Source organism: Vigna umbellata, chromosome 10 (genome assembly GCF_029865625.1).
Source record: "Vigna umbellata cultivar VRB3 chromosome 10, Vumbellata_1.0, whole genome shotgun sequence".
Lineage (NCBI taxonomy): Eukaryota > Viridiplantae > Streptophyta > Magnoliopsida > Fabales > Fabaceae > Vigna > Vigna umbellata.
The window spans coordinates 10,524,682-10,537,961 of record NC_142174.1 but is presented as its reverse complement, the minus strand read 5'-3'; the positions used below and the strand labels follow the sequence as shown (position 1 = coordinate 10,537,961).

General features: G+C 30.7%; 2 protein-coding genes across 2 annotated transcripts; one reads left to right on the top strand and one right to left on the bottom strand.

The window, feature by feature from the left end:
* Nucleotides 1–1,854: 1,854 nt before the first annotated feature.
* Nucleotides 1,855–5,048, bottom strand: Y14 (RNA-binding (RRM/RBD/RNP motifs) family protein). The gene is made up of 4 exons (XM_088099925.1): nucleotides 4,665–5,048; nucleotides 4,442–4,578; nucleotides 2,857–3,008; nucleotides 1,855–2,301 (listed from the first exon to the last, which is right to left on the bottom strand). The coding sequence occupies exons 1-4, from the start codon at nucleotides 4,936–4,938 to the stop codon at nucleotides 2,256–2,258; spliced, it is 609 nt and encodes a 202-aa protein (XP_087956051.1). The 5' UTR covers nucleotides 4,939–5,048; the 3' UTR covers nucleotides 1,855–2,255.
* A 3,434-nt stretch (nucleotides 5,049–8,482) lies between these two features.
* On the top strand, nucleotides 8,483–12,075 carry LOC124841362 (porphobilinogen deaminase, chloroplastic-like). The gene is made up of 5 exons (XM_047317624.2): nucleotides 8,483–8,707; nucleotides 9,510–9,915; nucleotides 10,933–11,139; nucleotides 11,418–11,595; nucleotides 11,700–12,075. The coding sequence occupies exons 1-5, from the start codon at nucleotides 8,538–8,540 to the stop codon at nucleotides 11,810–11,812; spliced, it is 1,074 nt and encodes a 357-aa protein (XP_047173580.1). The 5' UTR covers nucleotides 8,483–8,537; the 3' UTR covers nucleotides 11,813–12,075.
* The last annotated feature ends 1,205 nt before the right edge of the window (nucleotides 12,076–13,280 follow it).

The window sequence follows — 13,280 nt, the reverse complement described above, 5'->3', positions numbered from 1 at the left end:
TGTTTTCTAATTTTTTTATTTTCTTTTATTTGTAGGGGGTGGAGTAATGGCCCACTTTTTGCTACTGTTCATTTTTTTTTTCTTTAATGATATCAATGGCTATTCGTCAAAAAAAGAAAAAAATCAATGATTGTAGGGTAATTGCTTGCATTTAAGACAAATGTTAGTTTCTCTGTACAAATTAATTAGAAGTGATTATCAATATTTCATCAGAAAATATACATTGAAATTATTAATAGTATTAGTTTTATTATTTTTGTTATCATTATTATTTAAATAAATAGCAGTTCACTGTATAAACTCAATTCTCATAATTTAATCTATAAAAAATGAAATCAAATTAAGGGTAAACTATAAGTCATGTTTAATTTAATTTGTTAATTTGAATAAATGCAAGAGAAATTAAAAAAAAAATCTGTGATTAGTGAGAAATTAGTCAATTTAAGAAGAAGCCCAAAACAGTGTGGGGTGATATGATTCTTCCTAATCACAACAGGGTTACCCATAAACAATGAAGTTAATATTTGGAGTCTTACCTCCTCTCTCAACCACTCCTTAAACTAATGAAATTATATAATTAGTCTTTAGAACATTATCTATATATTAAAAATAATCTTAAAACTAGTCCCCCTGGCATTAATAAAAATATTAAAATTTGATAATTGTTTAATATTTTAAGAACTTACTTAACTTCAATACTTTAAATACTATATAAAAGAGTGATATGTTTGAAATCTACCGTTTTTTTTTTAATTTTCTAGATATAAAGAGTTCAGTTAATATATATTTTTTCAATAAAAACTGGTTTATTGATTTACTAAACTGTTTCCACCAAGAATCAAATTTGTATATAATTTTAATTTAGTTTATAAAAAAACCGTTCGTTTTTTTTCTCACAACCTTTTATTCCACAACTTTTTTTTCTATTAGTTGAATAATTGTTTTTCCTCACCTAAATAATTAAAAATGAAGAAAAATGGTCTAACAAAAATTAGAGTAATATTTATGGAGTTGTAACATTTGGTACTAGAAGTTTTACGGAAATAATTTGTATTACCAGTTGACCAGAACATCAATAAGATTGTTTTGCGAGACATTGATAAAGGCTGTCTTTAAGAATTTATTTGTAGTATATCACTCAAACCTCCATGATAGAACAAAATTTCCTTCCCTAAGTAAATTCCGCGAGTATATTGATTACCGCCAGAACTAACAAGTTTCTGAAAATGAAGAATCGCAATTAGAGAAGAGTGATAAAATAAAAATAGGAGAAGGGTGACGATCCCTGAATGAACAAGTTTCTCCAAACATTTATATTAATCAAAATAAAAATAAATAAATAAAGTGATAAATATAGGAAGAAAATATAGACAATACCCACAATTTCATGTGTATGACTCAACTCTTTTACTAAAAGTACCTGAATAATCAATGTTCATTAATAATCTTTTGAGAGTATCTAATCCAAACAATATGAAACTATATCTCTTTTGTAGTAATCCTAGTTCACAACACAAATTACTAAAGGTAGATAACCAACAACGGATTAGAGACAATAGAGGGGATATTTATATTTATATTTATAACAAAAAAAAAGGCATTTCTTGCTCAATTAGCAATTAATAATTGGCAACCTTTTCACCATGTTAATATTTAGCATGCATGCGCACGAAGCAAGCCATTTATTTGACTGGTATTAAGAAGTGTGCATCACACGCGGGTTTTATAGCTAAACGACAAACATCCACCAAACCCAAATATAGGTGTTCCATAACTCTTTTAACTTTATTAGGCCTTTACACGTAACAAATACCAATACTCATTTAAATGCACGGACAGGTAAATAAAAAGATATGAGAAAAACATCCATAAATTGAAAAAAAAAAAAAAGAGATCTGTAGCCAAAACCAAAAAAGAAAAGGAAAAAAGAGGCTCCGACACAAACTTTAACATGTAGCAGAAACAAGCTGCAAACGAAAAGAGACCCTACGTTCCTCAACAGAACAACGTTACATGTAAGAAAAAGCATATCCAAAACACGTTACTATAATGAAACAATTGTGTTAAACAGCATACACCTTAATAAACTAGCTAAAAGTTTAAACCAATCATCCGATGAGAATCGCCAGCATCAAATATGTATTTTGCCTGACGGAAGCACAACTATCAGAAAAATCCTCCACAGCTATAGCAATAAACCAAGCTGCTAATTACGGTCCACACACATCAACACAAACATTTACTGAATACACATGTCAATATCTCCTCCGGGGGCTCCTGGAGCGCCGTTCACGAGGTGCTCTGCGAAATGATAAAGTTAAAATCATTCTTTGACACTGAAAAAATTTAGAATACCATTCCAGAAAACCTTAAGCACATGACTAAGTTCTAGCTCGCTGTAGTTCTTACCCATGCTTTTAAAAACAATTCTAGTATACAACAGGGTGTTCACACAAGGGGAAGAAACACAGCGTTAGCATCTGCTTAACACAACTAAAAAGGGGAAGTTTTCTTCATATTGTAGTAAAAAAGTTGAAATTTGGAACAAATTGTGTAACACTTATCCACCGTCCAAGAAAATATACCATGTTTTCATTTTTTTTCTATCCTTTAGCCAAGGAGAAACATATATAATATCCATTTTCATTTCTGTTTAACCTTAGAAACAAAGAACATATGCTTTAGAAAATTTTAGGAAATGATATCACATTGGCTGAAATAAATTTCACATTGGGAAATACCAAACCAAACAAAGTGACACTAAAACCAGCACTGCATACAAAAGGGACCTTTTTTTAATGTTGCAAAACAACAAAAATTCTGTCAAGATTATATCATTAAACATGTATAATATACCTAGCATTCTTTCTTCTGACTGACTCATTAATAGGTCCACTGCTGAAGGCCCAGTCAACATAAATGGATTGGGTAAGAAGCTCGGATCCATTCAAATTCTCTATTGCATTTCGAGCTTCTTCAGCACGCTCGTATTCAATCAATGCATAACCCTAAAATAAAAATGTTCATTAGTCCAGAAACCAAAACCTCCACATGATAAAGTTGCAGATGGAGAAATGTGATAAACCAAATTATAGGAAGCAGGATAGCAAATTTCCATTCCTAATACTATTTCTTTTAAATCAAAAGTCAATCAATGTTGTTCGTAAAAAAAAGCACAGATGGCAGAAAATATTGCTAGACAGGAATTAACCCTGCTTAATAATATTCTACACAAAGAGACTCTCGTCTTCTAATAAAATGGACAAGTAGGGGCAGAGGTGTACAAGAGTACAATATAATATAGATGATGAAGAAATAACAGTAACCTATACATGGCTAGAAAAATTGTATCTTTCTTCCCTCGGATTCTTTCAAACTCAAGACAAGAAGATGATATACTTGCAGTACCATCAATTTATAAGAAAATAATGGAGGGGCGGCCAATTTCAAATCCTTTTCTATCAATGGGAAACATATTAACAGCATTCCACTAAGTAACAGATTTGGCCAATAATTAATCACCAAGACAAACAAAATTCTTGCCAGTAGAAGGATAGAATAATGGAGGGACTGCCAATTTCAAATCCTTTTCTATAAGTGGGAAACATATTAACAGCATTCCACAGAGTAACAGATTTGGGCTAATTAATCACCAAGACAAACAAAATTCAGGCCAGTAGGATAGAAAAATGTGGTAAGCAAAGTTATGGGCAGAAGGATAGAGACTTGTCAATAAACCGTGCTTATGATTTACAAAGAATCTAAAAAGAGACTTGTCTTTTTAATTAAATGAACTAGTTGAATGAAGGGACAGAGGTAAACAAGGATACAATGCAACAGAAATGGTGAAGAGATGACAATACTTAGACATGGTTAGGAAGAATTGTATCTTTCTTCGTTCACATTCTCGCCAAGTAGAGACATCATGATGGTATTGAACTTATACTCGCAACTCAACGGTAAAATATCAGCTTTGGCCAGTAATTATCCACCGCGTGAAACAAATTCCAAACCAAGAGCCATGACAAGTAAAATAGGATCCAAACTAAAAGAAAAATCACATCAAAAGTCAAATGACTCAAATCACCAAAGTGGATCAGCGATCAGGACGATGACAACACAATGCCAGATGAAAATCAATAAAAACCAAACAGATCAAACATTTATCATGTTCTACTTAGGTTATAACCATCCATATAGTTGTCATGGTGTCAAGATCAATTACAATGAAAAAGGTGTTAGTTGAAACGAAAGCAGTCACGAAGTTATGTGAAAGTAGAGTTAAATTTCACCGTAATAAAAAAATCAAAAGGCTTTATACAGCCAGACAGTGACTAGATAGTATGAGTATCCAATGGATTATAATAATGACTACAAAACTCAATAAATCAATAGTAACAAAGAAAGAAACAAAGAAAAGAAAAGAGGAACAATGAGTTACTTTGACAAAACCAGTGCGGCGATTGAGATTCAAATGCAGGTTCTTAATCTCTCCGTATTCACCAAAGGCATTTTGCAAATCATCCTCTTGCGCTTCCTCGTGCACGCCGGTCACCAGAATGATCCATCCTTCAATGGCTAGAACAAGCCAAGCAAAACATAAATAATTAAATTAAATAAATAAAAAAGCAAAACCCTAACCCTAAGAGGGAGAGGGGACTGACATCTCTGTGGTCCAGGGCCACCCTCGGTGGTGAGGGAGTCGAAGTCGGAGCCGGAGAGTCGAGTGTTGCGGTTGGCATCGGTGTCCTGACGGAAACCGCGACCCTTGGTCTTCTTGGGAGCGGTGAGAGAGGAAGTAGCTGCGGCGGTGATGGCTGATTTAAGCTTAGGGTGAGGCGGAGAAGCGTCGGCGTCGGGAGCGCCGTCCTCGTCCATCAAGTCATCGTCCTCGGGCTCGAAATCCAAGGCTTCTCCGTCGGCTGCGCCACCTTGCATTTCCGCCTCTGCTTCTTTCTCGACACAGTAAAATTGAGTTCGATACGAGTTTGAGCACGTTCTGCGAGTGAAGAGAGAGAACCCTTTTATGTGTATTTTGTTGCTTGCAATGGTAAAATCCTTTTGGGGTTTATCTAGGGCACACCATTATCTATATATATATATATATTTTAAAAATATTTATCAAATTTATCTTAATGTTTCTATTCATAAAAAATATTTTTTATTTGTGGTTTTACTACTTGTCAATAATCTGAGATAAACCTTGAAAAACCAATAAATCATATCAACAAAAAAATAAATAAAAACCGAGTTTTTACATCTTAAATTTATTTATTTGTGAACTAAAATAGAAATAAAAATGAATTGAGAATTATGAGATGTACTAAAAGAATAAAAGTTGTGATTTTTTAGTCTACAGGAATTAGTTGAAGCTAACTAATCATCCAAGCTCAAGATACTGTGTTATTATCCAAAAACAACTTTGATTTTGTTTTTGGAGTAATTATATTTTATTTTTTAAACTATATATTTTTATGTAGAAACAGGTATTTATTTAATTTTGTTTGCAAAACTATAATTTTTTATTTAGAAAATTGTAAAAGAAATATTTTAAATTATAGAAATATAAAAATTTATTTTAAGAAATTGTAATTAAATAAAAATAAAACTTTTGAAATGTATATTTTAGTTATTGAAAATCACTAAATATGATTTTAAAATTTTTATAGTGTAGTGTCATTTTTATCATTTAAAAATTAGTTAGGAGTAAAAGATTAAAAAATTCAAATTTAAATTAGATAATTTTTGTAAGTTATTGTTTATTTAAGATAAAGTAATAAAGATTCGGGGTTAGAAATCGACTTCCTAAAAATTAAATTTTGACTTGAAAATAGATTTAAGCCATCTCCATAAATATTACGCAGAATGTGGTATGTTGAAAAGAAACTACCTAGAAAAATTTCAAACAAAAAATATCTTCATATTTAAATAATTAGATAAAAAACATTATATCCTAAAAAATATTTTTTCATATTAACATATTTAAATACAATAAAAATAATAAAATTTATTTCAAATATCTTAAATTACTATATTTTTAAATTCTTTTTTTTTATATTTCTTCTAAACTTCTTAAATAAATTTCTATATTTTTTTATTTTCCAAATTTCAATAAAATATTCTATATTTTAAAATTTTTAATTTGTATATTTTTTTTTCTAAATAAAACATTTTTAATAAATTTCAATCAAAATATTTAATTTTTTAATATTTTTACATTTCTATTTCTTTTTTATTTTCTAAATAAAACTTTTTAAACAAAATTTCTATATTCTATAATTTAAAATATTTATTTTATATTTATCTAAATAAAAAATTATATTTTTTCAAACAAAAATAATAAAAAGACTACATATAGAGCAAAGAAGTTTATATTGACAGGCTTTTTCCACTTAAAATATAATTTTTTTTACAATAAATATATTGATTATTTAAGAATTAAAGTCGAATTGCTTTATAAAAGAAATTTTATGAAAAAGTTTCACAGAATCCACTAAATTATCTAAATCGTGGGATATTATATTATTGAAAAATAGGAGTTCGTGTTATCAAAAGTTTTTCGTTAAAAGAGATTGCTATAGACAAAAAAACGTCTTTTGTTTGAGATTTTGAGATTTTGAAAAAAGAGTTTGACAAATACTTAAAAAAAAACAAAATACAATAATATTTCATGGTGATAGATAATTGTTTAAAATTGATAGCAAGCGATAATTTTCGATTTAATTTAATTAGGAAAACATGTATATATCAACATTTATAACATGGAAAAACATGTACATTAATTAAATGGAAATAAAAAAATTAGTTAATAAATATATTTTAAAAATTTATTTGTAATTAAATTTTACTGGAGAAAAAATATATAGCAATTATTTATTAATGTAAAATCATGAACTTTTTATATATAGTAATTAGTATCTTTATTAACTTTAGAGCTTGTTCACATAAATTTTTCAGTATTGATATTTTACTTGAATTAGGTTAATTTAATTTAGTTTGTGCTTATTTAAGTGGAAAGATTTAAGAGAAAGTAAGTGAATAAACTCAAGGAGATTTTAAAATAAAATATGTGTTGTTTTTTGACGAATTTTTGAACTAATCTAGAATGAATCTAAAAATAAAATTTATAAAAATTTGTATATAATTCGATGATGGGATAAATAAAAAAATATTTTAATAAATAAAAAATATAAATTATTAAACGGTAATATTGATATAAAATAATATTTATTAGAATGTATTTTTTGATAAAAAATATTTTGAAATATTAAAACTAATAAAAATAATAAATAATTAACGATATATTTTATTTTTATTATTATCATTATTATTATAGTCATTATAATTATTATTGTTATTTTCTGGTGTGTTCAATTTTATAAACAAAAAAAAAACTATTTTTCAGTCATGTAAAAACATCACTGTCCAATAAATTATTTAGTTAAATCAACTCAACTTACTTAAACATGATTGAACGGACATAATTAAACTTAAGTCGACTTTACTCATAAATAAACTCAGCTTAATTAGATTGAATTTGGTCTTAGCTAAAGAAACCTAATCTTAATATGTTTAATTAAAAAATTAATATTTACCAAATTTATCTGAAAAAATAAATAATTTAAAAATAATGTTTCATATATTTAAATGTTTAATAAATTATGAAATTTATCTGAAGAAAAGGTAAGTAAATTTCAATAGTGATATGTGATTACATGTTACATGTTTATGATTTTCTAGTAACTACTAATACATATTTAATTACAACCAAATTATTAACAGAACATGCCCTGTATAAAATAGAGACGCATGGTTGATTAAGAAAAATAGACACAATTGTTACTTTTTAATATTAAATTAACGTTGTTATGTATTTTGTGACATCCGGTCATTGACGAGGGTGGGGAGTGACGTCAGTACAAGAGGCATGATGCAATTGACGAGGGTGGGGAGTGACGTCAGTACAAGAGGCATGATGCAGGGGCACAGACAAGGAGTGACTCCTGGCAGCTTCGAGTGGAAGGGGTATATGAACGAATCGAACATACACCGAAATAAGAGGGATCTGAAGACTGTATAAGTATGAGACTATACAATTAAAGGATAGCTTTAAAAAGATTGATTTGGCTACTCATATCACCAAAATGCATTTACTCTTCGGTAGCCTGACTTATAAGAACTCCATGATTAAACGTGTACACTGAAAAGTCTGATGATGATTTGTGGAGGCACTCGATAGTCCGTGTGAGTTACCGAGACCTTACATATTTAAATAATAAACACTGATTAAATAAGATGCAAATGCAATGCATATTTGAATTTCAGTTTTAAAACTTTTTACTATATATAATACTGTGATAGGGTTGTTGGAGCATATTATTACACAGACAGCATAGGCGAATTAAATAAGAAAGCGTGTAATTTCAGAAAAGAAAATAATTTTTATTAATCCTTATGAACTTTATCTTATCATATCATATCACACTCTATCATCAGACTCAACATTTCGCTGTTCTTCTCTTTCTCTTATCTTTGACATGAATACTCTTTCATCCACGCTCCATGGCGCGTGCGTTCCCCTTCCGCGAGCAGCGTCGCCGCCGTTGCCATCTCCCAAATGCCACACAAGATTTCATCGCGTCAAGGCTTCCATTGCCGTTGAGCAGCAAACTAAGGTTGCTCTAATCAGAATTGGCACCAGGGGAAGGTATCCTTTTTCCCCTTTTCGTAAACCCTCAATTCAATCTGGGCTTCGCCATATTTTCAAAGGTTTTTCTGTAAACATGAATGTTTTCTCCTTATGACTCACCGATCCTGTACAATTACTCCACACTTCACCTACTCTATGATGCTACTTTTTATTTATTTATTTATTTAAAGGACTAAACTCCCTATTCCATGTGATGATTTTGTCATTTTCTTGCCATTGGAGTGGGTGTGTCAGCTTAATATGTAGTTCTTCTTTTTTCAAGAAAGTGCCTCTGTCATTGCGGAAATGTCTATTTTTTACTGTGGTCTGATGTTTCTGTTATTTTCGTGGGGTTTTTAGATGTTGTGGTGATAGTTCTTAAGGGAATTCAACGATAGATATTATTAGAGAGCTTTGAAGGCTTCAATCTCTTAATGGAAAGTGTAGAAAGAATTGATGGAACAATGCATAAATGCGATGTTTGTAATAATCTTGGTGAGGTAGACTTGAGTCGACACTGAATTAGATTCTAAAGATGTTGAGCTAGACTTAATAATTATTTGGGAAGAAAAAGGAATATGTCTATTATTCTGATATGAAGGTTCATATTTATTCGTTACTCGCTTTTGAACTATATAGAGATATCTAGGCTCCTAAGGCCAGAAGTTATATTTGTGGGAATAAAGGGGAGGGGGAAATCAATCCGTCTTCTCTTCTTCTATGGATTTTTGTAATTATTTTTTCCATTTTTTGTAATTATTTTTCAAAGTCCTACCATCAAATTGGGTAATTCTTATATGTTTTTTCATGTGTAGAGCAGTCCACTAGCTCTAGCACAAGCATATGAGACCAGAGACAAACTAATGGCATCACACCCAGAGTTAGCCGAAGAGGGGGCTATTCAGATTGTGATAATTAAGACAACAGGTGACAAGATCCTCTCGCAACCACTTGCAGACATAGGTGGGAAGGGTTTGTTTACAAAAGAAATAGACGAGGCACTCTTAAATAGTGAAATCGACATTGCTGTCCATTCAATGAAGGATGTTCCCACTTACTTACCTGATAAAACAATTCTTCCGTGTAACCTCCCGCGAGAGGATGTTAGAGATGCATTTATATCCTTGAGTGCAACTTCGTTAGCTGATCTCCCCCCTGGAAGTGTTATTGGTACTGCTTCCCTACGACGAAAGTCACAGATACTCCACAGATATCCATCCCTTAATGTAAGCTATCTTTTTACTCATTTTATTTAACAGCCTGAAATAAAGAATTGTTGTTTCCTACTTTTTATTTTACTTAATTAGCTTACTTAAATGGATATCCCCAGTATAAGATTTCTAATTCGCTTTTCTGACCGCAGGATGTTATCAAAGTTGTTGTTACATACATTATCATTATAATGTAAAAAGATAGAAAATTATGGTTAATGAGAAGTCATTTGAGGTTTCAATCTCTATTTTTAAGGTAAAATAGAAAAGCAAATTGACAAATAGTCATGTTAAAATTGTGTACGGTGAAGCTTATACACAGCAGTTGAAAAGAAGCACTTTGCATCTCTCCACATTTTGAAAAGTAAAAGGAGTTAATAGAAGTTAAATAATAAAATTGGGTGGCTTGCCTAATGCAATTAGGCAAGGGTAGTTTGAAGAGCGTAGTTATAGGGATACAATAGAGATCTATGGAGGAGATTATTGGGACAGCAAATAACACAAAAATGTGTACACCAAAATTCCATATACCTTTATATATTGTTATAGATATCAATTTTTTAAAATGCTGATGGAAGTATGTAACATAAACTTGATTCACTTCCTATCATAATATATATTTTACAGCTGATGTGAATTATGCATTGTGATCTGTGATCGAATAATATAATGTGATATTGAAATCCTTTGTGGATGGTTGAATTTAGTAGATAGTTATCATTAGTATGCCCACCTTGTTGACATGGACTAACAATTATGATTGGAACTTGTGACTATAAAGTAATGGGCAATATGTCATCCTTGTGAGCCTTACTCTGGGTTATGGCCACTGTCTTTGTCTACTTTAAAATTTGGCCTTCTTAGAAAGTTATAGTCTTTGTTCTCTTGCAGTTTCAAATGGACATTTTTTGTGTCTTTCTCGAAACATTTCCTTTTTCTGTTCATGTTGTTTAATTGGTCTTGTGTTACTTCATGTGTGAAATTTTAAATTTCTATATCTCTGATAAATTGTTATGGAATTTTACGACTCAGGTGCAGGAAAATTTCCGGGGCAATGTTCAAACAAGGTTAAGAAAACTCAGTGATGGGGTTGTCCAAGCCACACTATTAGCGTTAGCTGGGCTCAAACGCTTAAGCATGACAGAAAATGTAACTTCAATCCTATCAATCGATGATATGCTTCCAGCTGTTGCCCAAGGTGCTATTGGAATAGCCTGTAGGAGTGATGACGATAAAATGGTAAGTGATTAATTTAGTGCACACAATCGTGCTAGACTAGCTGATATTTATGGGTAAGGGATGAAGATAACAGTACGATGTAAGATCATATGAGCGTGCATCATTAAATACCTAATAGCAAAAAATCATTCTCAAATCACAAAAGGAATTGATTTATATTTGGAATCAGAAGCATTTAAGCATAATTGGATAATAATACGTATTTACATTGCACCTTGCATTATTGACTCATTTTAGATTCTCAGTATTTATGACTTTTGGTTGAGTGATTTCATCAGGCAGAATACATTGCTTCCCTGAATCACGAAGAAACAAGACTAGCAGTTGTCTGTGAAAGGGCCTTTCTTCAGACATTGGATGGGTCTTGCCGAACTCCTATTGCAGGATATGCTAGCAGAAACGAGGATGGCAATTGTTTGTTTAGAGGATTAGTTGCTTCCCCTGATGGAACCCGTGGTATGAAAATCTAGTCATATATTTATGTTATTTGACTCTGTAAAAGTTTCTAATCCTTAACAAGTAACTTTTCTCTAAGCTTCCCTGCAATTTTCTGTGTGCAGTACTAGAGACGTCCAGGGTTGGTCCATATGCTGTTGAAGATATGATTGAGATGGGTAAGGATGCTGGAAAGGAGCTTCTGTCTCGGGCAGGACCTAACTTCTTCAGTAGTTAATTAACTGTGGATTAAGAGTGCGGCTACTCACAGGTTTCATGGTCAACTTTCGGATGATTCATTCTTTGACGTTTTGTAGCTTTAGAGTAGATTGGGAAAGTGGACCTAAGGGTCAAATTGTTGTATTTGAGGATATTAGAGTGACAAATATTTAGGTAGTTTGTATAATTTCCACGATAGTGGACTTTTGAGAGTTCATGCTAAACACCACCGGTGTTCCTCAAATTTTCTTATATTTTATATAATGCCTTCTTTACAAGCCACTCTGAAATAAAAAGTTAACATAAGTGAACGAAGTGATTGCGTGGATCTGCGAAATTTTGAGTCCAATCCAAGGTCCAATGTTATAACAGTTACTGGGCTGTCCCTTTTTTCTATTTGCTCAATAGTTTACAATATGTACAAAATTTTACAATCAATCAATTGACTTAGACCAATATTAGATTTGTTCTAAGTTAAAAATCATATTATGGGCTAAAGTTATATATATTAACCGTAATAATGAAATCAAAAGTGAAATTGAAGCCTTTAACATGGGACAATAGTAAGGACTTATGCTTCCTTCAACGTTAAGCAAGCAATTATTTGGTTCCTTACACAATAAGGTTGCAATTAGTATGTGGTGAATAGTTTTTGAAAAAGTAATAAAATCCATTGTTTATTGTAATCCTACAATAAGTTTGTTGAGTATAATTACATAACCAATTATTACAATACCAATGAGTTTGTTGTTGAGCAGAAACTGTGATCTATATTTAGGACAGCATCCACAATACCAACGAAGGAATATTTAAAATTTTTGCAACATTTTATAAAAGGGATAATATCTCTTTTAATCTAGTATTTATAACAATGATTCAATTGTTTGTTTTTGATTTTTTTTTACTCAACAAGGTGTCGATATTTATTAGAAGATTTAATGTGGTTATTTTTTGTTAGAATAACGTTAATGTGGATGTATCGTTCTAGTAAAAATTGCTGAATAAAAAAAAAGAAAAACATAATGAACGATTGTCATAGATACGAGATCAAAAGAGGTATTAATTCTTTATAAAATCTTAAAATTTAAGACCATTTATTAAAGTTGGAAAAGACGAAGTTTGATTTTTTATATTTTTGAAAAAATTCACACAAGTTCAGACAAAATTCTGAAAAAAATAAGGTCTTTTGAGAGGGTGACATAAAAAGGAAAAAGAAAAAAAAAAACCAGTGTCCACTCTTTAGAAATTCTCATGTAATAATTCTTGAGTTCTTTCTCTGTCCAGTGGAATCTAACTCAGTCTTTCCATGTCACCACCAAATATTATTTTCGGGTTTTGTTAGATATCGATTCTGTGATTATCATCTACCATTTTTATAAGTTAAATATTATTGGCACTAATAGAATGTAAAGGAGTGAGTCGTGGATGGTGATGTATTCAATGTCATTTTCTTGGTGAATTGGTTCTAAAGAAAATTGGTGGCATGT

What these genes read in the sequence shown, in the direction of transcription:
- Y14 (XM_088099925.1), bottom strand. Translation starts at nt 4,938, where the DNA reads ATGCAAGGTGGCGCAGCCGACGGAGAAGCCTTGGATTTCGAGCCCGAG. An exon ending in GCCGCACTGGTTTTGTCAAA is followed by an intron (nt 3,009 to 4,441) that starts GTAACTCATTGT and finishes TTTTTATTTTAG; the next exon opens with GGTTATGCATTGATTGAATA. An exon ending in GTCAGAAGAAAGAATGCTAG is followed by an intron (nt 2,302 to 2,856) that starts GTATATTATACA and finishes ATCATTTCGCAG; the next exon opens with AGCACCTCGTGAACGGCGCT.
- LOC124841362 (XM_047317624.2), top strand. Translation starts at nt 8,538, where the DNA reads ATGAATACTCTTTCATCCACGCTCCATGGCGCGTGCGTTCCCCTTCCG. An exon ending in GGAGTGATGACGATAAAATG is followed by an intron (nt 11,140 to 11,417) that starts GTAAGTGATTAA and finishes TGATTTCATCAG; the next exon opens with GCAGAATACATTGCTTCCCT. An exon ending in TTCCCCTGATGGAACCCGTG is followed by an intron (nt 11,596 to 11,699) that starts GTATGAAAATCT and finishes TTCTGTGTGCAG; the next exon opens with TACTAGAGACGTCCAGGGTT.